We start from the raw sequence: 27,331 nt of genomic DNA, 5'->3' as shown, positions 1-27,331 counted from the left end.
ATGGGACTAGTCAGAAGCTGCGACGATTGCGACTGCTCGTTGCGCGAGTAGAGTTTGGTCAACATTGCCTTTCGGCAGCGCGACACTCAGGAGGAGGTCCGAACGGGTCGAATCGAGGAACAGCGGAACGTGAACCGTTTCAGACGCCAAGGACGAAGTGGGCGTAGGTGTCCATACGAGGGAGGAAGGTGCGAGGAGAACGCTTGCTCCGTTGTTGAGCGATAGTTGCTTCGATTGCCAGTTTGCGCCAATTAAAACCAGACCTGTTCAGACAAAAGTGTCGTGAGTCTCCGGACCGCACCTCGCAGACTAGTCCGTGTAGTAGTCTTACCTTCAATCGTAAACGAATCCGCGCTGCCCGTCGCTTCGAGGTCGAGCCTGAGCGAAAGTTGCTCCAAGGACGATTGCGTGGCATGCGCGACCGCCTGTCGTGATGCGGTGATGTACCCCTGTGGTTGAAAGAGGAGGCCGAGCGAGACTGGCGCTCGTGCGAGATCTTGCGCCGACACGACCGATTCGAGTTGCGCAATTCGCTTCGAAAAATCGGCAATCCAGCTGGCAACAGGGAGAGCACGGCAACGGTAGCGGCGCCAGGATGCCGGGACTGTTCCTTTGGTCAAGTCGGACAGAAGTGCTCGGAGATCGTTTGTCTGCTTGAGGTCTCCGTTGCAGACCTTATTGAGGTTGTCGAGGTCAGATCGAATTGTAGGCAGAAGCCGGCCCGCGAGCGCCACTTCGCGCTCGAAGAATCGAGACAGTGGCGAATTTATTTCGGATGCGACAAAATCAGGAGACGTCTGTATAGTAGAGCGAGAGTCAGTAGCAGCAAGGTCTATAGAGCATCGATGCACGGTCGCGCACCTGTGGTAGCAGCGAAAGCCATTCAAGGCAAGAGTCGCGTAGAGCCTTCATCCATGCGGGCTGGGCTGACACGGGTCCTCGTTCAGCCTCTGCACTGACCGTCTCGTCGTCGTCGTCGAGCGAACGCATCTTGAGCAGTCGGCTAAGCAGCGCGTTGCCTGTCCGGGAAATCTGGAATGTCAGTATCGCCTTTATCTTACATTCATTCAGAAAAAAGACTTGCCTTGAGCAGTCGCAATGACCGTCTCCGCTGTCGGCGGCAAGGCCAAGTACGAAGGCGGTTCCTGCTCCGGAAGCTTCTTCGTCCACTCGACAAACTGCTCGAGTCGCGTCGCGTCGGGGACGTGAACGGCCGGCTCTTCGGCAGACGCGGGAACGAGGGCAAAGTCGATATCGTACGCGCGAGGCGAGAAGAGCGTTGCCACAAACGAGTCGAGAAGCGACTGATCGAATTCGGTGTCGATCTTGCCTCCGTATACGGTCTCGCGCACAAGGCAGCGGATCGCAGCCCATGGAATGCTGGCAGGGTCGATGTTGGCTCGTCCCTTCGCAGCGGCAGCAACCCACGAGTCGATCGTGTTGAGCGCTGCCTCCTGATCAGAGTCGTTGAACTCGAACGCCTTGCTCCATCCGAGCGGCACATATCGCAAGCGCTCCTGCACGACAGCATGGAACCATGCGAGGAGGAAGTAGATACGAGTCTTCTCGGCAGGACCGGTCGACAGGCGGGACGGCGTCAGACTGCGCAGAGAGTCGAGGATGTTGGCGCGGATACCCGGGGGAGGCTCGTTCATCAGCACTCGGCCTTGACGCAGGATGTTGACCGGGATCTTCGGGTTCGTCTCCATGGTCAAGAACAGGCGGAAGCTGCGATTCGGATTCAAGCTCTGCAGGCGCTTCTCGAGTTGGCTGAGCCAATTCGGGGCGAGATGCACGTTCTTGAGCAGGACCCAATTGCCTGTGCGAGCTCCATTCGCTATCGCTTGATCCGCGAGACCATAGCCTTCCTGCGAGCCCATCGCAATCGAAGTGCACTTGCTGCCAGTTGTGGCGACCAGATGATCGACGCGGTAGCTTGCATCGTATCCGGGCACCGAGCAGAGGCAGATTGGAGACGATGCATCGACTTCGTCCGCAACCATGCTACCGAGGTCGTACGTCGTCTGCGCTGCAAGGTCCTGTTCGAACACGGCATGCACGATCGAGCCGAGGGCTTGCAACAATCGATCCTGGCGGAAGCATTTGACAAGCAGTGATTGTCGGAGCGCGATCGCAATCGCTGTCTCCGTCAATGTGTATCAGCAAAGGTGATCATAGATGTAAGGCGATTGGAAACATACGAGAGAGCCCAGACCAAACAGCAGGTACGACAAGCTCAGGCGTCCGAGACGAGAAGAACGCGCTCCACTGGTTCGGATGTTCGGCCACATGGGCGCGGACGGGGCTGAAGCACTCGAGACGCTCGAAAGAACGCAGGCGTTGTTGCTGGGTCGAGTCGAGCACGTCGCTGGCATCTGCAGAGCCAGATGGGACACCGATATTTCCGCCTTCGAGCAAGAAGCTAAATTCGTGCTCGTCGAGCTCGTCCGCGGTGCCTCGTAGTTTGACCTGGGCGAGTAGGATGGCGAGGGTGAGATGGTCTCGATGCAGCAGAGCTCGCGAGGTGCGCTTGAACACGTGGAGGAAAAGGTCGTCGAACAAAATCGCGAGTCGCTTGGCGGGATCCGTAACTCCCTGTAATGAAGGGTTGTGTAGGAGAACGAAGTCAAAGATGTCGGAGAAGAAGCGCAATGGAAACTGGTAGAAGTGGTTCAAAAGATGGAGGTCGTCGAGGATGAAGAACACATTGCTGCTTGCTTGAGCCAGCGGAAGGTACTCGTTGGTGACCTGCTCAACTTCGGCCATGATCGTATCGGTTTCCTCCACTTTGCGCGTGACATCGGCAGCTTCTCGCTTGAGTGTCTCGAGCGTCCCAATAACCCTGTCAAGGCACAGCAGCGGATATCAACATCGCTCTCTCCGCGCAGGACTCGGACAGATGCTACTGACTTGTCGTCGTCGAGGATGTTACCTTGCGACTCGTTCAGGGCAGCGAGGAGGCTCTTCTCGAGGTGCAAAAGCCTGGCGCGGAATTCGCCTTGAAGACGCAACAGGTCCGAGCGTTTCTTGTCGACTTCAGGACGCTCTACACGCAGAACCTGGGCGAGAGACTGGGTCTGCAAACTGGCTCGGGTGATCTGCAGCGTAGCGCACGGCAGGTTAGCTAAGGCCGGCAGATCAGACTAGATTCTGGAATCAACCGACTGAAAAGTTGACCATCGTCACGCGCGAGTTGAGATCTGTAGCAAACTCGACAGATGGGTCCCGGGTCGAGAGGAACATGCTGATGTTGCGGAAGGCGTAGCATCAGCGACTATATTTCCGGACGCAGTAGAGCAGCGTTCCTTACGTGAAAGAGGGCGAAAAATCAATGTCCTGGTTCCCAAGCCTGATCAGGACGCGACCTCCAGCTCGTCGCAACTCTTTGTTGAGAACGGTATTCAGAATCGGGTCGAGATGTTCGACGTCTTGGATCAGAAGAGGAGTGCCAAAGCGAAGAGCCGATTCTAGGTTCTTGAGGAACGCTTCATCGAGGAAAGATGTTGTCGAAATCTTGCGGTCCTTGTACTCGTTCAGCAAGAATGTCGTTGCCTGTCCCGAAGGATCGATAATGAGCGGGTACCGGCCATGACGTTGAAGCATGATGGCGTTCTCTGTGCAGAGATCGTCCGCGGGGAGCGCGCGAGCGTGCCAGCCGAGCCGGTCGTCGGCCGTAGACAGGTACTCCGAAAGCGACAAGTCGACCTTGAACTTGATGCCAGCGTCTGCGAGGTGAGTTGACCAGCCCTGCCACATCGATTGGCGGTACGATTGATCAAAGTAGCCCGAGTAGGCGAGGAAACCAGCAGAAAGGAGGACGTCTCCCGCGACAGTGCTCATTTGCTCCTCGAAGGTTTTGCTCCCAGCCTCCCATCTCTCCTTTTCAGAGCCGAGACTGTCAAGGAGCGTGATCGAGCGGTCGACGCGTGTCTGTACCGTCTCCATCTCGCTCTTGATTGCCTGAGTCTCGCTGATGAGCGCAGCGTACTCGTCTTTGTACGAAGCGATGCGCGATTCGAGCTCGGCAATCATGGTGATGATAGCTTGCGCCTGGTGTAGAGTCGTCTCCGCTTGGTCCTCGAGCTGTTGGACCTCGTTGCGCAAAGGCCCGACCTTGTCGAGGATGTCGGAGTACCTGACCTGCGCGATGACCCATTTGCACAATGGACCACAAGCCTTGGATGCTCGGTTGACGGTCTCGAAGTTGAACGATGGCAGTGAGAGATACTCGGCGCGCATTTTGTCGCGAAGCTGCCGGGTCATCGAGCGCGAAGTGTCGAAGTGAACAATGTTGGAAATGAAGCTCTCGCCACGGAGAACGGCTTGCACGGACTTCCAGCCGTCGATCTTGTGCCCGAGGGCAATGCAAACGGCTTCCATCGAGATTTTGACGGCTTCCGGAGGGTTCGCCATCGATCGCACTTCGGTCAACTGTTGCTTCTTGATGTTGCTGACTGCAGCCTGAGCGTCGGCCACTGCAGGCTCGGCGTCGGCAAGCTCGCCCATGACGATCTCCTTGCGCTCGGCAATCGCTTTCTTCTGCTGTTCGATCGCTGCCTGCATCTCGATTGAAGCGACTTTCTTCTGCTCGGCGTCCTGCTGATCGGCAACCATCCGCTTGAGCTTGTCGTTCGCTTCGGCGTTTTTGGCGACGAGTTGCGTCCGTTTGACAGCAAGCGACTTGCGCAGCTGCTCGACTTGGACCACCGTTTCGCGCAGCTTGTCGAGGCCGACATTGAGATGGCGCTGCTGCTCTTCTAGCTCGTCCCGCTTCTCGTTGAACAGCCTCACATACTGATTGATGAAATCGAGATAGTGACGTGGAGTTGCGTGGTTCGTTCGACCTTGGCGACGCGAGAGCTTTGCATTCGTTTCGTACATGGTTTGGTGGACATGAACGAGCGCATTGGCAATAGCGGCTCGATGAACAGGGGGCAAGGCGAGCTGCCGATACGCCACGGGGAAGGGCGACGGTGGAGAGTACTGCGCGACGTCGAGATCGAGAGTATTCGTGAATTCAAGCGCGACTTGATAGAACGCTTGGTCCGACCAATCGCCGAACCAGTCGAGGACGCATCGATTGAACAGGGCTGGCGAAGTGGCCGCACGTGAGGCGAGTCCGCCTGCAGGCGGGTTCATTGTGAAGACCACGTGGAGATTGCGTGCGACCTGAGCTGTGAACCACCGGTAAAGCTCCTCGGGCGAGTCGAGCATGAGACCGTCTCGCTGGGCACCTTCTTTGCAGGCAGTCATCAGAGCAGCGTGCTCGTCGCCCTCGAAGAGACCCGGCACCTCGGCATTCGCCAAGAGAGTGTTCATGCGTTCGAGGAATCCCGAATCGAGCACGTTCGATTCGTCCATGATGAACACGATCTTTTCGCCTTTGCATCCAGCACGACGCAGGACTGTGCGCAAATCATCATCAAAGTCCTCGCCTGTGTATTTGTTGTGGACGTTGATCTGGAAGACGCTCAGACCGTTCATCCATGCAACGAAACGCGAGAGTGTGGTCTGGTGGGGGGGATCAATGTGAGACCGTAAGCTGAGAAAGACGACTAAGCAGAGCACCCGAGCGTGAGACATACCTTTCCACTGCCGCTGATGCCGATCAGAAGCAAGTGCCCCTGGACTTGGCGGAACACGCGGTCGATGCGAAGGACATGGTCGAGGACGTCGTTGAACAAGACTAGAGGCACGTCGAGCTCCTCTTCGTAGAACACGCGGAGACGCGCCTTCGTGTACTCGCGAAGTTGTTCGCGGTCGACAGGGACGTAGTCTTTGCTGAGCCAATTCGAATACAGGATCGGGCGTACGAGAGCTTCCTGACGGTCGATAGTCGGGAAGTGTGCGAGCGCGATCGCATCGATGTTGTCGTCTGTCCATTTCTTCTCGTCTTCGTTCACGAGTCGGTCTTGGAAAAGGCGCAAAGCTTCGTGAGCCCACAAACGCACGAGACCTTCGACCGAAAGATTGTCGAGCGGGCGCAGCGCTTCATATATGCCGCGGGTCCAACGCGTCAGCTCACGTGGCGAGTAGATGTAGTGAGCTTGAATGTCGGTTGTGAAGCGGCGCTGGGATGCGAGATAGAATTCGACCATCGCGTTTGTGAGTGCTTCGGCGTAGCCACGCAGCGTCGGAATGACCTTGAGCAGCGCGCGTGTGAATGTCCCGTAAATCTGTTTCAGGGATGTCTCGCCAGGGTAGTCGACCATGACAAGCGGCGCATGGCGGAGGAACCGTTGCGTGAGCGGAACTCGACCGGGATCCGTGGGTGGGTTGCAAGCGCCGACGATCTGAATATTCTCGAGGGTGACCCATGCCTTATCCGAGGTCCTCCAGAATCCTCCGCGCTCGACGAGTTGGCGCAGGAAAGAGATGACTTTCTGCGTGCCATAATTGTCGGTCGCAGGCAAATTGATCTCGTCGCAGAAGAGCACGAGCCAACGGCCGATCTGAACGGGAGACAGGATGACTCCGTTCGGCGTTTTGCGGTACTCGCAGTGCTGCTCGAAGGTCTTGAGAATGAGCTCAGGCGTGGTCGCGCTCGAAAAGTTGAGTCCAACGACGTCTAAGTCTGGCAGCTTGCGAAGGGCGCTGAACAGGGTCATCGTCTTGCCAGATCCGGGAGGTCCGCATAGCAGCAGGGGGCGGTGCTCGGACAACCAGGAGTACAGCACCTCCTCGTGTCGGGCGGTGTCCATCGTCGGAATGACTACGTCGGCAGAGGTCACAGCTTGCGTCTCTATCTCAATCGTCGGAACCGAGCTCTGCCACGAGAACCAATCGCCGCTGGCGACATGGACGTCAAAGTCGATCAGGGAGCCGCCAGGTCCGAGAGGCGGGAAGTCGAGACCTGAGTGGTTGCGCAGGAAGTCGCCCATCGCGGCGCGCGTGTCGAGTTTCGAATCGCCAGTGAAGGCCCAGACGAGGTTGACGAGCAGCCGCTTCGTGATGTAAGATTCGACTTGCTCAGGCTGGAGAGGGAAATCGGCATGCTGCGCATTGTATTCGGCAACATTGCGGAGGGATTTGTTGAGTAGGGAGAATAGGGTGGTCAAGGCGCGCGATGTCGTGAAGTCCATGATGTGGTCGACCGACTTGGCGTACTCGAGGGCTTGCGGAACGAGTCCGTCGACGTCGAAGAACTGCTCAATCTTCGATGCGATGAGTCGCTGGGTGAGAAGGATCGGCGAAACATCGCTTTCGTCCGCGGCGGTCACAGCACTGCGATGTGCAAGAGCCGCCTCTTCGTCGACATTGTCGAGAGGGACAGTCCGGATCGTGCTGAGATAGTTCTGATAAAACATCGTAGGTGTGACAGCGTCGTCACTGAACCAGACCATCCCACAACGACTGACGGTGGCGAGCGTCGCAAACTTGAGGGACTCGACCTCAAACATGATCCGAACGTTCGGTGGAAGGCTCAGTCGCTCTCCGTTCGGCAGTGTCAGAAGCTTGTTGTCGTCGAGCACACTGTTCCTCCCAAGAAGAGACGGTCAGATTGGAAGTTTGTGGATCCAAAAAACTTCATTGGACTCGCCTGTTCAAGTTCTCCACCCATTCGGGATCGACGTCGCCATCAAAGATGATCCAGTGCCGCTTCGAACTCTCGGCTCGGACATCGTCCACGATTTTGCGCAGGATGTGAGTGAACAAGCCGTCATTCCACTCGCGAGTCGTCGGATCGAGCGTGCCGTAGAGTGACTCCTTCGACATTGCTTTCGGGTCGATTACGTACGACACTCCTTCAATCCCGGTCAAGCGTTCGAGGGCGGCCAATAGCACAGTCCATGCTGTCGACTTGCCCGTAGCCGAAGGACCGACCATCATGAGCCCATGCTGGATGTTCTGAATCTGATAGAGCTGCACGACCTTGCGTAGCCAAGTCTCGTCAGCGACCAGGTGACGCTCGGCACAGACAGCCGCAATGTGTTCCTTGAGCTTATCGAGGTTGACTGGAACGTAATCGACTCCGGGGAATACATCGTCAAGAAGACTAGAGACGGTACAGACGGGCTTAATCACTAGGAGACGCGCAGAGCAGGAGGCAGGCTCACCTCGTCAAAAGCGAGACATCCTCTCCCACCAATTTCGGCACGATCGTCTCGGTGACAGATTGGATCAGGATCTCTTGCTCGGCAATGTCGATAGAGCGCTCTGTAGGTGACTGCTCTGGCGACTGCAGACGCTCGCGCTTGAGATGGCCAGCGCTGACAAGGACAGATTTGAGCGCTCGCAAGCCGAAGTCGTAGTGAGGCTGCGACGAGAGCTGCTCGCTGCACAGGTTGAAGAACGGGACGATTTTGGACGCGAGCGTCTCGGCGGTACGGAAACCTTGCGAGAAAAGCATCACTTGGGCGATGAGCTCGCGGTCCGGGCGAGTCATGGCGATGCTCCTGAAGAGCTTCTTGAGATTGTCGGGCAGATTTGACCGACCGGCGTATCCAGGATTCACTGCAAGCGAATCGATGTCAGCCATTCGAAATACGAGATACAGTGGCAGTGACAGGGCTCACCCGTGATGAAGATGCCCGTATCCTGACTGAGCCGGAGTTGTCTGCCAACGAGTTCGATCTCGGTCTCCGGGTTGGTCAGGCTCGCGCTCAATCCGAGCTGGATGCTCTGGATCTGCTGTGATACAGCACTCAGGATGCGTTCTTCGAGTCGATTGAACTCGTCGAAGCATCCCCAAGCTCCGACCTGGCACAGACCGACAAAAATGCGTCCCATCGCCTGGAAGTCGAAGGTCTCGTCGCAGCAGAAGACGAGCACGAATCGACCGAGCGCGACTCCGAGCGCTTTGACCGACTCCGTTTTACCTATAAGAGCGATTCAAACTACTGAGCGTTGCTGCGACTCTAAAATAATGTGAAAAACTGCCTACCGGTACCAGCCGGTCCGAAAGGAGAACCGCCGAGTCGGGATTCGAGCGCCTGGGTAAGCGTGAGGTAGCATCGGTCGGTCAGGGGAGTCTGTACGAGTCGATCGGGTACGCCGAGGTACTCGTAGCCGTAGAAAAACGTCGCGCTGGCCATCTTGATTTCGAGCTGTTCGAGGACATTTGAGCGAGACGTGTCGAGGTAGAACCGCATGTGGTACAGCCAGTCGAACGAATCGCTGTCCTGAACCCTCTTTTCCTGCAATAGACGTAGAACGTCTCGCTCATGCACGAGTTCCGTGATGAGGTGCTCGCACTTGCGCCGTTGGATCGGCGCAAGCCCGGTCAGCACTGCATCGGCCAGTACATCGAGCCCTCGAAGGACCACCGAAAGAGGACCGTCGAGAGACTGTCGCGACTGTAGCGCGGCTTCTACGAGGTTCGTCCATCCGATCTGCACGGCTAGAACAACGAGTTGCGCCGGATACTTATGGATCCACGTGAGGAATTTCAAGCTGTCGAGGGCTTCTTGCGAGTTGTAGAACGCTTGCAGGTCATCGTAAGCACGGGCCAGGAGATTAGCAAGAGAGATCTTCATCACGCCTTCGAGCTTCGTCAGCCAGTCGTTGATTTTTGGGTACTCGGCGAGAACGATTGGCGTCGTGAAGACCACTTCTTCGCCTTCGCGCGAGGCCATTCCCTCGATGCGGGCGTGGTCGACGTCGAGCTTGATAGACGAGAGACCCGCGAACATTTTCTTCAAGAACTTGCCGATGCGCACGATCTGCAATAAGCAACGCAGATCAGGGCTACACGATCGCATGTGCAGCTGAGCAACGCAAACAAGCTCACGTCTTTGCTGTTTCCGATGATCTCGAGCAGGTCTTCGTCTCCAACGAAATAGAAACGGGGGAATGAAGAGCGCTCTCGCTCGAGGTACTCTCCAAGTGCTTTCTGGATCTTTGAGAGCAGGTCGGCGAGCCGTTCGAGCGATTTCTGCACGCCGGCAATGTTGAGCACATCGAGCACGAAAGGAGATTTGGAGACCTTTTTCATGACGGCAAGGAACTCGGTGTTGATGTTGTTGAAGCGCTGCGATTCAATTGGCAAAAGATGCTTGATATCGGCGCTCCCCGAAAAGATCCCTCTGGACGGGGAGAGACGCCAAACACATCAGCGCTCCGGCGTACTCGCAAGAAAGAAGTAACGAGACAGATGAGCGCACTCGAGGTAGACCCACTGACGCTGGACATCGATCCAGACATCGAACAGCACATGTACTCGGTTGAGTCGATCTTCCCACGACGATGCTTCCTCCTCGAAAACCTTGTAATAAGGTGAGAGCTTCATCGCTGTGAGCGAGTTGAGATTTTCGCCACACTTGGTGAAAAGCTCGTCCCAACCTCGGATGAGTCGCGTCTTGTTCTGGTAGTTGACGAGGTCGAGTGTATAGTTTGACCACGTCTCTTTGACCTGCAGAGATTTTGAACAATCAGCACAATCGATCGGACCTTGGCCAGTGAAAGAACTACCACAAACCTGTTTGAGGAATTCTTCGAGTGCCATCTCCCCTTGGGCCTGCAGAATGACATCCTTGATGGAGCTCTCGTTGCGCTTGAGATCGAGGTCCCACACGGCGCCAAGCGTCATGGACGAGGGAGAGTAGGCACTCGGAATCCGAAGTGCCTTGTACAGTTGACGCCAGTGTCGCTCGCGAAGGGCTTCCGACTTGAGATCCGCTACAAGCGGATTTGCCTTGAGATGGTTGCGCAAGGTTTCTTGAACGTACTCGAACGCAGCGTATTGGCGCATCTTGCTTGGCATCTCGCGGGTGGCCGAGAGGAGCGAGTCTAGCTGCTGTCGAAGCTTGCGAGTCTGTATCGAGGTCCACAAGGTATCGCGAAGCTCGGCGATCTGGGCCCAAATACCAGACAGCGCAGTCCAAACCGCTTTGAGGTCGCGGATCTCCTCGAGCACGGGTTCGAGTCGTCCATCGTGGATGACTTCGAGGTCGAGTGACTCCTTCGCTTTCGAGAGCAAGTCGTACTGTTCTTTGAGGCGGTTGACACGGCCTTCAAACACGCTGATCGAATTCATGGCAATGTCGGCCTTAAGAGATCCTTGGATCGGCTTGTCCTTGTCCCACTCGGCAACGATCTCTTCGACTCGGTTCTGGAGGATCTTGTCTTCGGCGACGATCTTCAATTGGAGACCAGCTTCGTACTCGACAACATGCATGAATTCAGCAAGGTAGCCCGTCAGGGTAAGCGGGGCGAAGGAGACTGACCTAGTTGCTCCTGGATTGACGCGTTCTTGCGAGCGAGAATCTCATTGAAGGCACTCCATTCGTTTTCGACCTGGTCGACGTACAGCCAATCCGACGGGAATTGGTACCGCTGCCGTTCGAGTGTCTTCTGACCACTCGCGAAGATCTCGATCTCAGGCGACCACTTCTTCACCTTGCGCTTGACGTCTTGCACAAAGGTGATAAAAGTGACAGTCGCTGCAGTCGAGGAAGTTTCGATAGAGTGTTCCTCGAGATCGTGGCGGGACTTGAGGATCGCAGCGTGAGTCTCCTTCATCGACGTACCGAGTTTCGCCCCAAATCGGCCAAGAATGTCGCGCTGCCACGTGTCGTACTTCGCGTTGACCTTGCTCTGAACTTGTTCGTAGTCGATAACGGCAACGCCGAACGATCGTTGGGTCTCCGAGTTGTCGAACGTCGAGCGGGTCTTGCGAATCTCAAGCAGGAGTTGTTGCCACTGCGAGAGGTTGTCCCCCAACTGCGAGTAGATGTACTCGGCCTCGAGGTCCCAGAGTGACTGAAAACGAAGCCACTTGTCCACGTATGCCGAAATCCGGCCGACCTTGTCCTCGACGAGAGCGAATGGGCGGTAGAGTGTACCGTCGGTCATGGTCGTGAGCTGTCAGCCATGATGATTAGTGCAGTGCAGCCTTACGTAAAGAAAGTGGAAGGTAAAGTATGTCGGTTAGACTGACCAGGGATGCATAGTTGAGCTGCTGCTCGTCTGCTGAACGGATTTTGAGTCCAATCTCGTAGCGCGAACTCTGGATCCGGCTCAGTCCGCACACAACGCCAAGCCACTTCTGGAGCTGACCATACCAGCTCGCGCGGGCTGTCTCGATAGGGGGACTCAGATAGATGACTTGATTCTGGATTCGAACCTCGTGAACCAGACTCTCCAGCTTGAACTCATCGTCCTTGGTGCCAGCCTACCGAGCGTGCGACGAAGGTATCAGTTTGTGCGCTCAGAGAAAGACGGGATCTGCATTGCTCACAAGCTGGGCAGCCTGAGCTCTCTTTCGTGCAAGCAGAGATGACTCTCCCGCGCCCTTCGAGCCCGCCTCCTTGACGAATTCGGCGCACCACTTGTCGATTGTCGCCTTGAGCCTTTCGGTCAGGACCGCTTCAACCTTCTTGTCGAGCTCTCGTACCCAGGTATCGAGGTTTGCGTAGCCTTCGAGGTTCAGGTTATCGATCGTCTTTTGAACCGAACCGAGGTGCGTCGAGAAGGCCTCGGTTGTATAGGCACACGTACGAAGCTCGTCGATCGTCCGACTGATGTCTGCGTAAAGATCGACGAGACTATCGGTGCGGTCTTGGAACTCGGACACGATCGACGCAAACTCTCGAACGTAGTGTGTGTGCTTGCTCCCGTGCGAGTCGAGCGATCCTCCGGGTCCGTACGAGATTGCGCGGCCGTCAAAAATATTGACAAAGTGTTCCCACCTGAAGCTCATACCTGCCGGTGGGGAGTTAATGTCAGCTGGGGGATCTCCAGAGTGCGACGAGGAGCAGTACTGAGCGCACCCTTCGCAACTTGCTCCTGCGCTTTCTTGTAGGTGGCAGCGATGAGCGGAGCGATTTCAGGGTTCGCCTCAAGTTTCGTGACCGTCTGCGAGTAGGTCCTGACAGTTTCCATCAAGCTGACCGCGTATGGGTAGACACGCTTGGCGTCTTTGGCGATGTTGCCGACTGTATGCGGAATCTGGAACCCGAGCCACAAGAGGTTGCGGACTTCCTTGAAGAGGGTGATTATCTGTGGGTCGAAATTGACCGTGAGTTGCAGCGCACCTGCCTGCTGGCGGTTTCTCGAGATGTTGAACAAGCGGCCGCTGATTTGGAGGTTGCGCCGGTTGATGTCGACAAGCCAAGCATCGTAGATTGGCCGGGTATTGAGCTTGTCGCGGAACGACTGACTCTCGGTCTGGAGTCGTTGCCCGTCGGCATAATGCGACCATTCCTTGCCGAGCACATCCTCCACCCGCTTCATGTACTGAAACAATTGTCGCTCGATCTGCTTGGCCCAGATGATCGCGCCCGAAATCGGCGGGTGGTCGCGAAGTTGCGACATGTGGTGCGCTTCAGACGCTTGGTAGCTCGCCTTGAATTTGTCTTGCAGTCGGCGGATGTCGTCCTTTACCGAGTCAATCAATTGCGACTGGTACTCGGCAATTGCGCCTGCACAGCTTCGGCGTAAATATGGCAAGCGGAATCGGGGTAGGATGGTGCCAGATCGCGCTTACCTCGAATCTTGGGTCGTACGAACAAAGCGTTGAACTTGCTGAAGACTCGGAACATCTCGTTGGCGTTCTTTGCGCCTCCAAGACGGTCTCGCAGGCGCGAGATGATGTGGTTCTCGACTCGCGCGACCCGTTCATTGTAGGCCGTCTCGGCAGCGATCCAGATCTCGGTTCCCTCTGTGAATCATCAGACTTGTCAGCGCATCCAACAGTGCAATTAGCATTTGCGCCATTTACCCGTCGAGACATCAAGCACGTCGACATTCTTGACACTTTCATAAGCTTGCCGAACCTGCGCAAGGTCGACAAGGTCAGCGTTCGAAAAATCTCACGTGAAGTTTTGAGTCTCACTTCGGCGTCCATGTCGACATCGCCTAGAGCGGTAGTCCATTCCTGGGCTGTTTCGGCGTCCATCTCGCCGTCGACTTTCGCACCCCCGATTCGCTTCGTCTCAGTTCCGAGCGGTCCCACCATGACCTGGAGCTGTTGGTGTTGCTTCCTGAATGCCTTGAGGTAAGTGATGCGCTCCTGCAATTTCGAATGCGCAGGCGAGATCTTGATCGGGATGAACTTTTCCGCCCGCTTGCGGGTTACTTCGCGTGCGACGTTGGTGAACTCCTTGAAGGAGTCGTCCCATGTGTGGAAAACGGCGGAGCAGGCTGACATGGAGCGCTCGAACGCTGGGTAATCCGAATACATGAGACGCTGCGACGACAGGACCTTGAGGAGTTGGGCGTGCAAGTCGCGCGAGATTGCCTCGACGAGTGGCAAGGCCCGACGGACAGGGTATGGCGAGAGTTTGAGCTTCTTGTTCATGTGGCCAAAAATTTGCAAGACACTGTCTTGCACCTTGGCGAGGTCCGTCGCCGCGAGCAGCTCGTTGAGTGGGAAATCCTTCATAAGCTGGTTGTACTTGTGTACTGGATCACAGGCATGCATCTTCAGTACCGCGGCGCCTGGTGGAAGGGAGTAGAATGCGAAGCACTTACCGACATCAGTCGCTTCCTTGAGTCCCGTGTCGGCAATGAAGGACACGGTTGCGTGGAACCGCTTGGCGTGTTTGAGGATGTCGAGTGTGATCTGGACGGGTTCGCTCCTCAATTGCGCCTCGATCCCTTCGAGTGCCTTCTCCATGCTCAGCCAGAAATTGACTTCTTGACTCGCCGTCCCGCTCGCGACATCGCGGTTCAGCTTTGTGACATTTTGGATCTCTTTGATCCACGAGTTGACTTCGCTCTGAAGCTTGTTGAGAAAAGCAGAATCAGACAGCAGTGTCGGATCGAGCGAATCGACTGAAGCCCGTGTGCCACTCGCGTTCGCTTGGGCGATTGCAGCCGAAACCGCTGGATGAACCGAGAGTGTGATTTCGGGAATCTCCACGTTTTGCTGTACTACATTTGAGCAAGCATGGCTTTTTAGCACATGCAGATGACAGCGCAGGGCAACAGGCGACTTACGGTGCAGCAAGGACAGCTCGAGTTCTGCGAATTTCTTCTTCGTCATCGGAATGCCCATCTTGCTGTCGGCATCCTTGTCGTCGTTCCTACGTTTCGATTCTCCCGCACCGAGCGCCTGGTCCTTCTTGTTCTTACTCTCGACGAACGCTTCGAACGCCGGCGCGACACCGTAGTGTACGAGACGATGCAAGCCTTCGTACATGCCACTTGCATTACTGGGACTGTCGCTAGAGCTAGAGTATGCTGACGCCGAACGAGACGAGGCTGCCGGGCCGAACAGGTTTAGAAAGTGCAGTTGAGACGGTAGCGGGATCGAAGAATCGATCAGAGGGACATGTTTGATGAGGGCGAGCGTCGCAGACTGCTGGGGAGAATACGCAAGCGACGTTGTGACAGAGTAGGTGAAGTATTCGATTTGTCGTTCGTCTACATGAAGCGACAAGAGAACCGGAAAGAGCGGTTAGTAACCGACCGTGCATTCGTGCAGGAGTCGAGCGAGCTTGTACCGGTCTCTTTCGAGTCGATGTCGAGTTCGTCCTTGAGTTTGATCACGTAGAGAGCTCCAGCATTGGCATCAGTTGCCCACTTGGTTGTGCGCTCGACGAACTCGTCCGAGTCGAACAAGGTTTCCAGGTCGCCGGCGTTCGCGCCGATTACAAGCGGCAGCAGTTGCGCGAGGTAGGTTTTGAACGCCGGTACGTCGAATGGAGCCACGACGGACTGGGCTTGAGCTGGTGGAGGAGGACCGCGCGAATCTTCCGACTCGTACCCCAAATGAGGCGACGAGATGGCCGGTCGAGGCGGATCGTCCATACTGTCCAGATCCGGTGCAGATGCGGCGCTTCCGGGATCTGGGCTAGTTGGTCGCGAGCAGAGAGATCTCGAGTTGAACGACGCGCGCAACGTTGACGTTGCATGCTTCATGGCACGCGTTTCACTCGTCGCCGACTGTCCTGCTCGCTCGGTCATGCTCTACGTATGGTCTCGGTACGCGAAAGGACGCGCGCTCATCCGCTAGGAGTGGCCAGCTCTGCTAATACTCACAGTCGATGTCGGCCCCTTCATCACCACTTTTGTGAGAAGTTCTCGCACGAATCAAGCACATGTGCAAGAGGGCTTACTCGACCACTTTGCAACGACCGAAGCTGGGCGTCTGTTCAAACTGGCGCGGGTTCTGGCGATCACGAACGCTGCTCGGGCGAAAGGCTTGATCTGCCCATGTTGCTAGCTACATTCGGCGACAAGTGTCGGTGCTTACATTCGGTGCTTCCGACGGGAACTTACGACAACCTGACACGAAGCCCGATCATGCTCTATACTGGATCGTGAGTATCAGACTCGCATCAAACTATCAATCGCTTGAGCCTCTTAGGGCCCGCTGTCCACCGATCGCCGCAACACCGGGTCAGCAGACCATTGCAGAGATCATGCTGCTTCGTAATCACGCGGGCGCAGGCGTCCGTTTGCGGTTGACGTGATAATTCGCTCGCTTTCCTGTTAGCAAAGGCTGTTCCGGCATTGGTCAAAATCCGCGAGCGCCTGACCGGTTGACCTGGTTGACCGTTTGTCGCCTAGACAAGCTCACGAGGGCGCATGCTACCTTGTGGGACAAATTGGTCCCGTGCAGCGGGCAGAGTCCGAAGTGCAGTCCACGGGCGCGCGCTCGGTCCCGTCGCACGCTTTCGCTGATTCGCAAAGCCCCGCAACTCTCCTGTAGGCTGTAAACCTGATCTAATTTTGCTATCGGGTTGACCCCGAGCTGATTCCGCTCGTTGCAGACCGCATGGATGACGGGAGCTATCGTTGCAAATCACTCGTCGACTGCACGAACCGATACGCCCCACGAGTTCTTACTCGCGGTGCTGAGAACCTTACGATGTTTGCGTACAGTATCGTTTGTAATTCGTGCGGAAAGAGGCTAACGAATTCCGGGTTAGCGCGGAAGCAGCGGCGCGGTGTCCGTTTGGGAAGGTCAGCTATATTTCCGCAGTTTGGCCGCACCAGTGCGAGCTGGAACGTCCTCATGGCCTCTGTTCCCATGGAGTGGATAGTTGCATCGCACCGCTGAAGCGCAAAAGGTCTCTCACCTATTGAACCGCGAGTACGATCTTCTCCTTGAAACGACGAAACGCAAGTCGCCGAATCGCCGTGATCTGCAGCACAAGCGCAAACTTTCTACGATACTATATGCGGAGCAACAGTTCTCTGTCTGCATCCGGCTGAGATCCCGCGCGCTCGCTCCCGCAAGGTCCGACGGGTACGATGTCGTCAAAAGTTTTCTCGCGCTAGTCCTTTCGAATATGGCTCGTGGGAGCTGCCCTGGTTTTAGGTCGAAGAGCACGGGATCGTACCGTGCGGTGCGCACATCGATAGGCAAGAGAAGGACGCACGCACATGGGGGATTAAGCCGACTGTCAAAATCGCGTCGGGACTCAAAAGCACGATTCTTAAGCTGCTCCTTCTCTTCCTCTTCAATCTCACAGACACTCCCTCTCCACTTTTCAACAGACACTCCATAAATCATCGCAGTCATGAAGACTTCTGGCACCCTCGCCACTGCGCTCGTTGCGACTCTTTCCCTCGCTACTTCAGTCACCGCCACTCCCGCTGAGGATGGCACTCTGGCCATTCCTCTGTCCAAACGTCAGAATATGGCTCCCATCACTAACTCCGACGGCACCGTCGACTGGTCCGTGATCAACGTAAGTTTTGGGCCAGTTTCCGACTTTCGCGGTCTGCACACCAGTGTGTTGATTTATTTTTCTATTCGACGGCCTTAGCGTCAAGTGCAACACGCGAAGGGCAAGTTCGAGCAAACGGCCAACAACTACCGCAAAGCGCACGGTACTTCCCCTCTTTCGAAGCGTAGTCAGTCCTTTCGGGGTGTTGGACCCATTGCGCGCGGACTAGACGAAGAAGACAAGCTCGTCAAGCGTGCATCGACTGGATCCGAATCCCTCGTCGACCAGCAGAGCGACTCGCGTAAGCCGCAGACTTGACCTAGCCATTTCGAATTCCTATCTCAAGCTGATTTTGGTTCGAATTCGGCAGTCTGGACTGGCACAGTGTCTATTGGAACTCCCGGTCAGACCTTCATCCTGGACTTTGACACTGGAAGTTCCGGTGCGTGTTTTTGTCACGGCACCAAACCAACAGTTTGTGCTCAAGCTAATCGTTCGACATCCGCAGATCTATGGGTCCCTGGAGTTGGCTGCACCGCAAGCTCCTGCTCGTCGAAGCACAAGTATGACCCTTCAAAGTCGTCCACATCGAGTTCAGTCCCGTCCAAGACGCTCAACGTCCAGTACGGCGATGGCTCGACGTCTTCTGGACCAGTCTACTCCGACAACGTAGTCATTGCCGGTCTCACCGCGAGCAAGCAAGTCTTTGGCGCTGCTTCGACGCTCTCTTCCTCGTTCGCTTCGTCTCCTGAGGACGGTCTCGGCGGCATGGCGTTCCAGTCGATCTCGCAGTTGCAAACCTCGCCCTTCTTCCAGACTGTGAGGACCCTTACTCCGTCTCGCATGCCACAACAGCTCACGGGACTGACCTGATACGATTTGGATCTTGCAGCTCGTCTCTCAGGGCAAGGTCGCCTCGCCCGTCTTCTCGTTCAAGCTCGCGTCGAGCGGATCCGAATTGTACCTTGGTGGTATCAACTCGGCCAAGATCTCTTCCGGTGTCACGTACACTCCTCTCACTTCCAAGTCGTACTGGAACGTGCAAGCTTCGACCGCGGTCAATGGCAAGACGGTGTCTTCGCTCGGCACTTTCGCCGCCATCGTCGATTCGGGTCAGTGGCAACGTTTCCCAGCCGAGTTTACCTTCCCAAATGAAAGTGACCTGACTTTTACATTTCTTGCGTTCTCTAGGCACGACCCTCATCGTCGCTCCGACCGACTTTGCTCAATCGTTCTACGCTGCCGTGCCCGGATCGGCTGCGTACGGTAACGGATATTACACGTTCCCATGCTCGTCGGTACCTGCAGTGTCGTTCTCGTTCCCTGGCTCATCGACCGCCTGGCCCGTCTCGTCGGCCAACTTCAATCTCGGTCGTGTCTCGTACGGATCGTCTCAATGTGTCGGTGCGCTCGTCGGTCAAGATGTTGGACTCAACGCCGTCATCCTCGGAGACTCGTAAGTCTCAAACTTTTCTAGTTCAAGCCTTTTTCTGACTCGTCAACACCCGCTTCCGATCATACAGCTTCATGAAGAACCAGTACACCGTCTTCGATGTCGGAAACTCTCGCGTCGGATTCGCCAAGCTCGCCTAAAAGGACGACATCAAAAGTCCCCTTTCTCGTCCTTCTCTCTCTTGTTGCATCGACTCTTCCCCTCAAAACACCGTGAACAAAATTGTCGGTGCTCAAGAGCAAATAGGCAAACGAGAAACGCTCAAAAGGAAAGTATACAAATGGAAAAGGAACAAAAAAAGGTTCTCTTACTCTCACGAAAGGAAATAGGTATAGGAAGGGTTTATTATGTACATATCCTTATCATCTCATCGAAACAATTTTTTTGTCCCGCTGGAATCGACATCTTCAAGTGAATTCAAGTCTTATCATAGTGAATTCGCGGTTTCCAGAGTCAATGAGAAGAAGGTCTCCGCGATTTGAAATACCAATTCAAGTTTGACCTGAAAGCAGTCCTTAGTCTACCTTCCAAGTCCCGGAAACTCTTTCCCTGCCAGAAACATATTCTTGCAAACGAAGCCTATGAGAACTTGGCATCGACGCAAGACAGATTGACGAGAGCGTATTATTGACATTGTACAAGCCGAGGAAGATAGGCAGATGTATGCGAAGGAAGCAAAAGTCGAATCGTACAACAACCCTTGGAAGGGGGAAAAGAGAAACCCTGAGAAGGAGAAAGGCGACAGACAATATCGTCTTCAGAAAAGAGAGTGAAGGAGGAAAGGAGGGAGGGCAAAGAAGAATGACTTGGGATAGGCTCAGAACCTCGGTTTCCTCGACCTGGCAGTGTACTTTGAATCCCTCGGTACATCGGCTTTCCCCCGAGTCCTGTACAGTTCCTTCTTGCGTTTGACCCATTCGGTCGTCCCTTTGTCCCCGGCCTTCTTGACGTGTTTCGAGGACCTGCGTTTGTGTTTCTCGATCGAAGCGCGCTGTTTCTCGTACGACACTTTTGAACGGGGTCCTTCATGTTCGTCAGTGAGTCCAGTCGGGATCGAGATCGGTTGAGGTTTGCCTCCGACGACCGGTTGTCCCGCGAACAGGATCAAGTAGAACTTTTTCTTCTTTGACGAGTTGGGCTAATTTACCAGGAGAGCGGATTAGCGGAACTGATTTTTCACATACTTCTTCAAAAGAAAGAGATCTCGAGAGACCCACGTAGTCGACACAGAGACCTCCACCGAACCCAGCTTTCGTAGCTTGACTCATGATGAACCGAACCTGTTCGTCTCCTTCGGGGTAGAACTGGAACACGGCCCTCGAACCTTTCCGGAGTGAACCAAACAGATCGGTGAAAAACCTCAACAAACGTCCTGCAGGCGAATGCGCGGTCGAATCGGCATTGCACAGCCATTGCAACACCGATACCCTATCGTGACCTCGCGAAAGAGCGAGCGAGTCAGTACAGTCACAAGAGCTTGCGAAATGCATCAGAAAGGACGTACGAGATGGCACCATCGAAGGATCCGGGTCGGAAGGGGATACCTTGACCGATATCTGCCAACATGAGATCACCCTCGACCTCTCGCTCGAGTGCGACCTCTACGTTGATCGAAAAAAAGGAGGCTCGAGTCAATCACGGTAGTACAAATCGAGAAGCAGAAAGGAGAAAGAACCGTACCGAGCATGCCTCCCGAGACGTCCATTCCGACCCATTCGTGACCTTCCTCGGTCAAGATCTCGCCACTCAGGCCCGAACCGGCGCCGATATCCAACAGGAAACTCGGTCTTGCTAATTCTTCGTCGTCCTCACTGACGGGTCTGTTTCGAGAATGGGTCGGTTAGGAGTATTCCTCACCAAGGGGGAGGAAACGTGAGAGAGAGAATGAGAGACGCAACAAGTCGAGCAGTTCCAAGCAGCGGTAGGTCATCTCTGCCTGAATCGACTGCACGCGAGTGTTGGACGTGTACTTTTGTGCTTCTCCAGCATTGTAAAACTGCAAAGGCGAACCCAGAGGGAGTCAGTGTGGGGTAAACGCGAGTAGAGAGCGCAAAGTCGAGGACGACTGACTACTTCGGGAGGGGCAATGTGTTCCGGTCTGTTGCCCGACATGACAGAGCAAGTACGCGTCGTCGAGTGGGACGCAGAGGGAAAGGAGGGGACAGTGTCAGCTGAAACCTTGATCAAGAAAAAGTCTGTCTCAACTTGTCCCGGCGTTTTTTCGCTCCCTCTCAACGATCGCTCGCAGCCCGACCACGACGTACGATTGAACGATCTGCCTCTCTTTACGGCGTGACTATGGCTACCTCTTCGGCGTCACTGAGGGTCCGACAGACTCAGGGCGGTTCAAACTCGAGTTCCGAATTCATCGAGTTCACCGCGACGATGCGGTTACCGATCCCGCCCGTGTTCAGCGCGAGCAGCAACACGAACATGAGTCATTCTCAACTCGGTGACGCGGGAATGGATGGAGTGCGCGAAGTGCTCGCAGGCTGGGTTATGAGGTAACTTCGTGAACACGACCCTGCAGTCTCCTCGCGTTCGCAGACTGAAACAGACAAAGACTACCAGGTACCTGCCACCACTGCATGCCGTCGTTCTCTCGTTCGACCCGAATCCGAAATTCCTGCACCCTTCGGCACTCTTCTCTACCGAAGCTTCTCCATTTGACCACGACGACTCGCTCGCGTACCTCAAATCGAACGCTCTCGCGAGTCCACCACCTGCCTCGAATTCGACTACGACTCCGACCACAATAGTCAAGGACGAGCTCGAACAATCGGGACAGCTCGTCCGACTGAAAACGTTGCCCATGATTGATGGATCTGGGTTCACACTTGCCGATGTCGAATGGAGAGGATTGGGCTGGAAACCTCGAGTCGGTATGAAAGTCGGTAAGCAAACTTTCTCAGTCATTCGTTTCAACCTCATCCAAGAAAACAAAGCTGAACCCCCTTTTTCTGCCAGTTGGTACTCCGACTCTGTCGACTTCTTCTCACATTTCGCTCCTCTTGCACAACTTGTTCAACGCTTCGATCCCTTCGTCTCACATCCCTCGAGACCAGTACGAGTTTGATCCTGAATGTCCCGTTCCTGCCGTCGTCCTCGAACGACGACAACAACAACAACTACATCCCAAAGCAACAGCAGCAGTCGATCTCGAAGCGGTTGCAAAGAAACAACAACGGGAAGCACTCGGGATCGAAGGAGATGATGCCGACGATTCAGACAGTGACGACGAACAAGACGAACGAGACGATAAAGAAGAAGAAGAAGAAGAAGGACAGTACTCTGAACAAGGATGGTGGGTGGACAAACAAACTCGAGAACCTCTAGGAGGAGCATCAGGACGGATCGAATTCACAATCGCGGCACTCTCGACTCACAATTCGTTACTGTCTTGTACCGGTTCCCTGTTGCAAGATCCGTTCACGAAAGAAGCGATCGATGCTCTACAAGATCCACTCTCTTCGAACGGCTCGATCGCCGGCAACGGCGTTTCCTCCTCGATCGCATTGTTGCAAGCACAACAAGTTCGAACGGGTCACTCGTTACGGAAATCAGCAGGCTCAGATGACGAGGAGGAAGGAGCATCGAGTGATTCGAGTGACAGTGATGGAGAAAGTCAAGTCAGTGGAGACGATGATGATGCAGTCGGTACTGGAATCCCAGTACACGAAGGAGTTCCTTCCAACGTTCAAGATCCAACTCGATCGGATGACGAAGATTCGGATTCGAGTCGAAGTCCTTCACCGGAACCGAAATCGAAGAAATCAAAAGTGACAAAGGAACAGAAGAAAGGAGGGAAAACGGTTGCAGAGAAACAAGGGAACCCTCCACAAGTCTCAACCGAGACTGTTGTCGAAGGTCAGGTCAAGAAGAAGAGAAAGGGTGAAGAGGTCGACAAGGGCAAGAAGAGCAAGAAGGCCAAGAAGGAATGAAATCCCCAATCAATTGGAATGTCAATCCTATTTTCTTCCTCTTCTCTTCTCTTGCTCGAGGGAGAGTCTTTTGTTGGTGATCTCGATGTTACATGTGACAACAAGATTGAGAAAGCCAAGAAGAAACTTCGACAGGAATAAGAAACCATTTTCACTCGTTCCATTCCCTCGCGATCGATGTCGTTGACGGGTGTGGATGAGAATGTCCATTCAACCCTAATGCTTCCAATCTTGGATCTGGACCACTGAGCATCATAATGGGATGACGAGTTGATGCATCGAGGTTTGAATTCCTGATCACCATGGGTCGTTTCGGGTTCTTGAAAAACGTCCTCTTCTTCCTCCTCTCGTTTCGATCGACCAGCTCTGCTGCTGCTGCTGGAGCGTATCCCGAATGAGAGTATTCAGGAGCGGTACATTCCGCCTGATCCAATTCTGCCATCCTCGCGGCCCGTTCCAACCGTTCTCGTCTCGCTTCGAGTCGAGATGCCGAGAACGAAGTGATGTAGTTTTGAGAAGTCTTCAACCTTCGGTTCGTACGAGACAAGGGAGATTCGTCGGAAGACGACAATGGATCTTGTTCATTCGAAGTCGGGTTCGTAGGAGGTCGATGAGTTTGTCGAATTCGTTCTAGAGGACACAAATCAAGGAGATATAGTCGCTGTGATTTGATGCAAGGGTAGTAATATGGCAAAAAAATAATTTACCCGAGATTCGGACATCAAGATCCGAGTCGGAATCGCCTTCGTCATCCTCGATATCGAACGGTACCGGTTGCATCTGGGCCGAAGGAGCGAACGGCAGATTTCTCAAAGAATCGATAATCTCGGCCCTGACGTCCTCGGTAATGGTTACGATCAGCATCAAGTCGAAACACACAAAAGGAGAAAGGGCTCACGTGGTAGATTCGAGATACTCTCTCGAGTTGCTGTTGTCCATGTTGTTCTCGCGCACCTCGAGTTTGTACTCGGGTCCAAAGTAATCAAAGTACTCGTTGAACGGCATCTCTTTCGACATTTCCATGCCACACGCAAGTCCCGTCTCGTACGCCCACGTGCGGGCAACGTTTCGGATCGTGTACCCTCCTCCACCGAGAATGATGAGAGGTACGTTGAACGTTCTCATGAACGAGACGCACGATGCGTGACCTGGTCCCGAGTCCCTCGAGCGATCAGTTTACGGCAATCTTTCACTACGAGTCTGTTGAGGAATCGAAATCACCTTGCATCGAGAGGTTGAACGATCCGAGTTTGTCTGAAGCGAGTGAATCGGCTCCACACTGCAAGATGACGGCACCCGGTCGATACCAATCCATGATGGCTTGCATGACCTGTTTGTTGTTGATCACTCGAGAATCAGTAAAAGTCATGAGCAAAACGCCTTTATGAAGAATACGTACCGGTCTGAATACTCGTCCGTACGATTCGTCGTCGATACCGTCCTTGAATGGGAAATTGACGGCGTACCCTTTCCCTTTCCCTTTGCCCTTGTCTCCAAGTGCTCCCGTACCTGGGAAGAAATCTCCATACTTGTGAAACGATGCAGTCATGACTCGATCGGTGGTGTAAAACGCCTCTTCAACTCCATCGCCATGATGGACATCAATGTCGATGTACAGGACGCGTTGGTGGTATCTCAACAATTCGAGGATCGCGAGGACAATGTCGTTGATGTAGCAAAACCCAGACGCTTCCCGTTTCTTGGCATGGTGCAACCCTCCAGCCCAATTGACGGCAATGTCGGCTTTTGAATCGATCAACCTTCTCGCGGCACCTGTTTTCTTGACAAAGAGGGTCAACGAGGGGGTTTCACTTGGATGTATATTGGAGAAGGGGCGTACTGAGGGAACCTCCTGCCGAGATGGAACAGAATTCAAACAGGCCTTCGAAAGGAGGACAATCCTCTCCTACGAGAACTAGAGGAGGGGGGTTCTCAGCGTTGTTCGCTCTCCGGGAGTCGTACTCTGCGTTCGGGTTACTACTCACAGCGGGACCCATGACCCGTCATGTCGTCAAAAGTTTCAGGGGTGACCCGGGCGAGAAAGTCAATGTACTCGTCCGTGTGGAACCGAGTCATTTCGTGTGGAGTGCAGCGGTCGGGTTTGAGGACGTCGAGGTGCTTGTCGAGTCCGTAGTTGGTGATGAGATTGTGAGCCATCTTGATCCGATGCGGCTTCATCGGATGCACTGCGCAACCCAAGAGAGAACATCAGGTCGAGCTTGGAGTAGAGGAAGAGGGAGACGCATACCGAGGTTGAATGCGTATGCTCCGACATCGTCTACGGGTCTCTGCAGTCAGCTGGGAGTATGCACAGAGAGAGAGAGAGAGCGGAAGAAGGGGAGAGTTCGCACCGTCGTAAAAGTACGCGACCTTGCGCGAGTCGGGTCCACCGGGCAGTGACGGACGCAGCAGTTCGTAAGCCGACGTCGAGGCCATGCTGGGTAGGTGATGACGGAAGAGACTGGTTGATGAAAGTAGCTCTAACGTTGACTGCTCGTGATCCTTCTTTCCCCACCTCGCTCGTCATGGCGACCACTGCGAATCACCGCTCGAACCGGTCGTTTGGTCAATCATCGCGAGCTTCGACCAGCACCCAGGTGAGCAGCGTGGTTGGCAGTCGCTCGCACCTCGGATCCACGTGTTGATCGTCGTCTCTCACTCGCCGCCAGCCGTACGATCAAGCGACTGCAGGAACTCAGCAGTTTGTCATTGGCAAGATTGATGGTGAGTCGACTGTCTCGCTCCCACCACGACTGCCGACTGACCCGTCTCTTGCATCCGCAGCCGGTATCGCTGTCCTCATCTCGGACGTGCGTCTAGCCTCCCCCTTTGCCCAGCGACTGGATCTGTACACTGACTACTGGAAAAACGGCGCACGTGTCTCGTAGTCGGTCCACCTGATCGAGTTCCCCTCGCTCCTGCTCCCCGCCGGAGTCGGACCCGGTTCGATCGTCAACATTGCCTGTACGCGCAACTTTGGTGCCGAACGTGCCGCCGCGAAAGACTTCTGGGACCTCCAACGCGAGATCAAGAACGAGTTTGGTCAATTCGAACCTCAACCGCCTCGACTCAAGGTTCGCAACACGACCCAAACTTCAGTCACGCTCGAATGGGATCGACTCGAACTCGCTTCGGCGAATTTGATCTCGTTGTCCATCTTTCGCAATGGTCAACGGTTGACGACGATCCCGTCTCCGTTGACCAACACGTCGACGAAATTGTCTGGGTTGCAACTCGATACCGACTACTCGTTTCACCTCGTCTTGAAAACTTCTGCCGGCACGTTCGCGTCCCCCACCGTCAAAACTCGAACTCACACGATCGACAACACGTCGGGAATCTCGGTCTGTTTCGGAGTCGTCGAGCCCTCGGCGTTGCTCGACCAAGCGAAAGAAGCCGTCAGCGAACTCGGCGCCAAGTGGGACGACAAGATTCAGATCGACACGACTCACTTTGTCGCAACCTCTTCTGCGAGTCGGTCTGACCCGAATGCAGGTCCAGGCGTCGAGTACCAGAAAGCGGTACAACTCTCAATCGTCAGTCCTCTCTCGCGGTGATTTCTCCTCCTCTTTCGTCCTACTGAACCTCGCGACGACATGTTTCAACTTGTTACAGCCGGTTGTTTCTCCAGAATGGTTGCTCTCGTGTCACCGCTCTTCCAAGATGGTACCCATCTCGGCGTTCTACCTCGGCACGACGAACCACGCCGCTTCCCTCTCTTCCGCTCAACTCGTCTCGTCTCCCACAACAACCCCTGCCACTCCAGCACGACAGATCACATCGGTAGCTTCTGTACGAGAAGAACCCGAACCCACAGCAGAAGACGCAGACTCTACGAAAGTCGAAGAACCTCCGGTTCGATTGGAAGAGAACGTTGAACAACCTCCGGAAGATCAACGAGCGATTGTTACCGACCACAAAGAAGCGGAAGACAAGGGGGAGGAACCTTCCACGGACAGTTCAACACAAGCGGTCAAGAGTGAAGTCGAAGAAGAACCTGCTCCAATCAAAGATGACAACGTACAGGAAGCGGAGTCAGAACTTGCTCAAGTCGAAACTGAACGAGAGCGAGAACCCTCGATCGAGGGCTCTCACAACGAAACGACCGAACCGGTACAGCCATCAAACCCAGAACCCGAACCGAGCGTTCCAGGCGATGACGACGACAAGGTAGAACCGACCGAGGTAGCAAAGACTCGAGAATCGGTCGATCTCGACGACGCGTTCGAAGATACCGAGATTGTAACTGAACCTGTTGCCGAAGACCCTGCTGTTGTCGTCGAGGAACCCAAGGTTGAATCAAAGTCGGAGGAACAGGTCGAAGAACATGACGAGGAAGGATACAAATCACTCGTGGATGTCGAGTTGTGAATGCA

At 54.8% G+C, this 27,331-nt stretch overlaps 6 protein-coding genes across 6 annotated transcripts; 3 read left to right on the top strand and 3 right to left on the bottom strand.

Annotated features, from left to right (window-relative positions):
• Positions 1 to 6: 6 nt before the first annotated feature.
• Positions 7 to 15,849, bottom strand: DYN1 (dynein heavy chain; the record flags this gene model as incomplete). Its single annotated transcript, XM_076679297.1, has 26 exons — positions 7 to 263; positions 332 to 797; positions 862 to 1,019; positions 1,085 to 2,140; positions 2,202 to 2,842; positions 2,911 to 3,098; positions 3,166 to 3,244; positions 3,311 to 5,511; positions 5,586 to 7,473; positions 7,541 to 7,996; positions 8,058 to 8,454; positions 8,517 to 8,819; positions 8,885 to 9,662; positions 9,731 to 10,025; positions 10,104 to 10,351; positions 10,418 to 11,094; positions 11,166 to 11,802; positions 11,879 to 12,112; positions 12,179 to 12,642; positions 12,711 to 13,361; positions 13,427 to 13,600; positions 13,661 to 13,715; positions 13,775 to 14,343; positions 14,413 to 14,814; positions 14,881 to 15,306; positions 15,387 to 15,849. 26 exons carry the CDS (start codon positions 15,847 to 15,849, stop codon positions 7 to 9), a joined length of 14,163 nt encoding a protein of 4,720 aa, XP_076533606.1.
• Positions 15,850 to 17,411: 1,562 nt separating this feature from the next.
• Positions 17,412 to 19,154, top strand: JCM15063_000127 (uncharacterized protein; the record flags this gene model as incomplete). Its single annotated transcript, XM_076679296.1, has 7 exons — positions 17,412 to 17,582; positions 17,661 to 17,862; positions 17,932 to 18,003; positions 18,070 to 18,380; positions 18,454 to 18,673; positions 18,753 to 19,017; positions 19,085 to 19,154. The coding sequence occupies 7 exons, from the start codon at positions 17,412 to 17,414 to the stop codon at positions 19,152 to 19,154; spliced, it is 1,311 nt and encodes a 436-aa protein (XP_076533605.1).
• Positions 19,155 to 19,831: 677 nt separating this feature from the next.
• On the bottom strand, positions 19,832 to 21,126 carry BUD23 (18S rRNA (guanine1575-N7)-methyltransferase; the record flags this gene model as incomplete). Its single annotated transcript, XM_076679295.1, has 6 exons — positions 19,832 to 20,152; positions 20,232 to 20,442; positions 20,519 to 20,615; positions 20,695 to 20,834; positions 20,913 to 21,010; positions 21,085 to 21,126. The coding sequence occupies 6 exons, from the start codon at positions 21,124 to 21,126 to the stop codon at positions 19,832 to 19,834; spliced, it is 909 nt and encodes a 302-aa protein (XP_076533604.1).
• A 186-nt stretch (positions 21,127 to 21,312) lies between these two features.
• Positions 21,313 to 22,955, top strand: JCM15063_000125 (uncharacterized protein; the record flags this gene model as incomplete). The annotated part of the gene is made up of 3 exons (XM_076679294.1): positions 21,313 to 21,518; positions 21,586 to 21,908; positions 21,982 to 22,955. The coding sequence occupies 3 exons, from the start codon at positions 21,313 to 21,315 to the stop codon at positions 22,953 to 22,955; spliced, it is 1,503 nt and encodes a 500-aa protein (XP_076533603.1).
• Positions 22,956 to 23,106: 151 nt separating this feature from the next.
• On the bottom strand, positions 23,107 to 25,391 carry JCM15063_000124 (uncharacterized protein; the record flags this gene model as incomplete). Its single annotated transcript, XM_076679293.1, has 9 exons — positions 23,107 to 23,585; positions 23,663 to 23,787; positions 23,854 to 24,103; positions 24,177 to 24,285; positions 24,355 to 24,728; positions 24,796 to 24,870; positions 24,941 to 25,141; positions 25,204 to 25,233; positions 25,307 to 25,391. 9 exons carry the CDS (start codon positions 25,389 to 25,391, stop codon positions 23,107 to 23,109), a joined length of 1,728 nt encoding a protein of 575 aa, XP_076533602.1.
• Positions 25,392 to 25,480: 89 nt separating this feature from the next.
• JCM15063_000123 (uncharacterized protein) lies at positions 25,481 to 27,326 on the top strand (the record flags this gene model as incomplete). Its single annotated transcript, XM_076679292.1, has 5 exons — positions 25,481 to 25,552; positions 25,625 to 25,679; positions 25,740 to 25,765; positions 25,844 to 26,491; positions 26,571 to 27,326. The coding sequence occupies 5 exons, from the start codon at positions 25,481 to 25,483 to the stop codon at positions 27,324 to 27,326; spliced, it is 1,557 nt and encodes a 518-aa protein (XP_076533601.1).
• Positions 27,327 to 27,331: the final 5 nt, after the last annotated feature.

This window comes from Sporobolomyces koalae, assembly GCF_050403365.1.
Source record: "Sporobolomyces koalae JCM15063 DNA, S_koalae_JCM15063T_v1_ctg21, whole genome shotgun sequence".
In the NCBI taxonomy this organism is placed as follows: domain Eukaryota; kingdom Fungi; phylum Basidiomycota; class Microbotryomycetes; order Sporidiobolales; family Sporidiobolaceae; genus Sporobolomyces; species Sporobolomyces koalae.
This window is presented reverse-complemented; position numbering and strand designations above follow the sequence as displayed.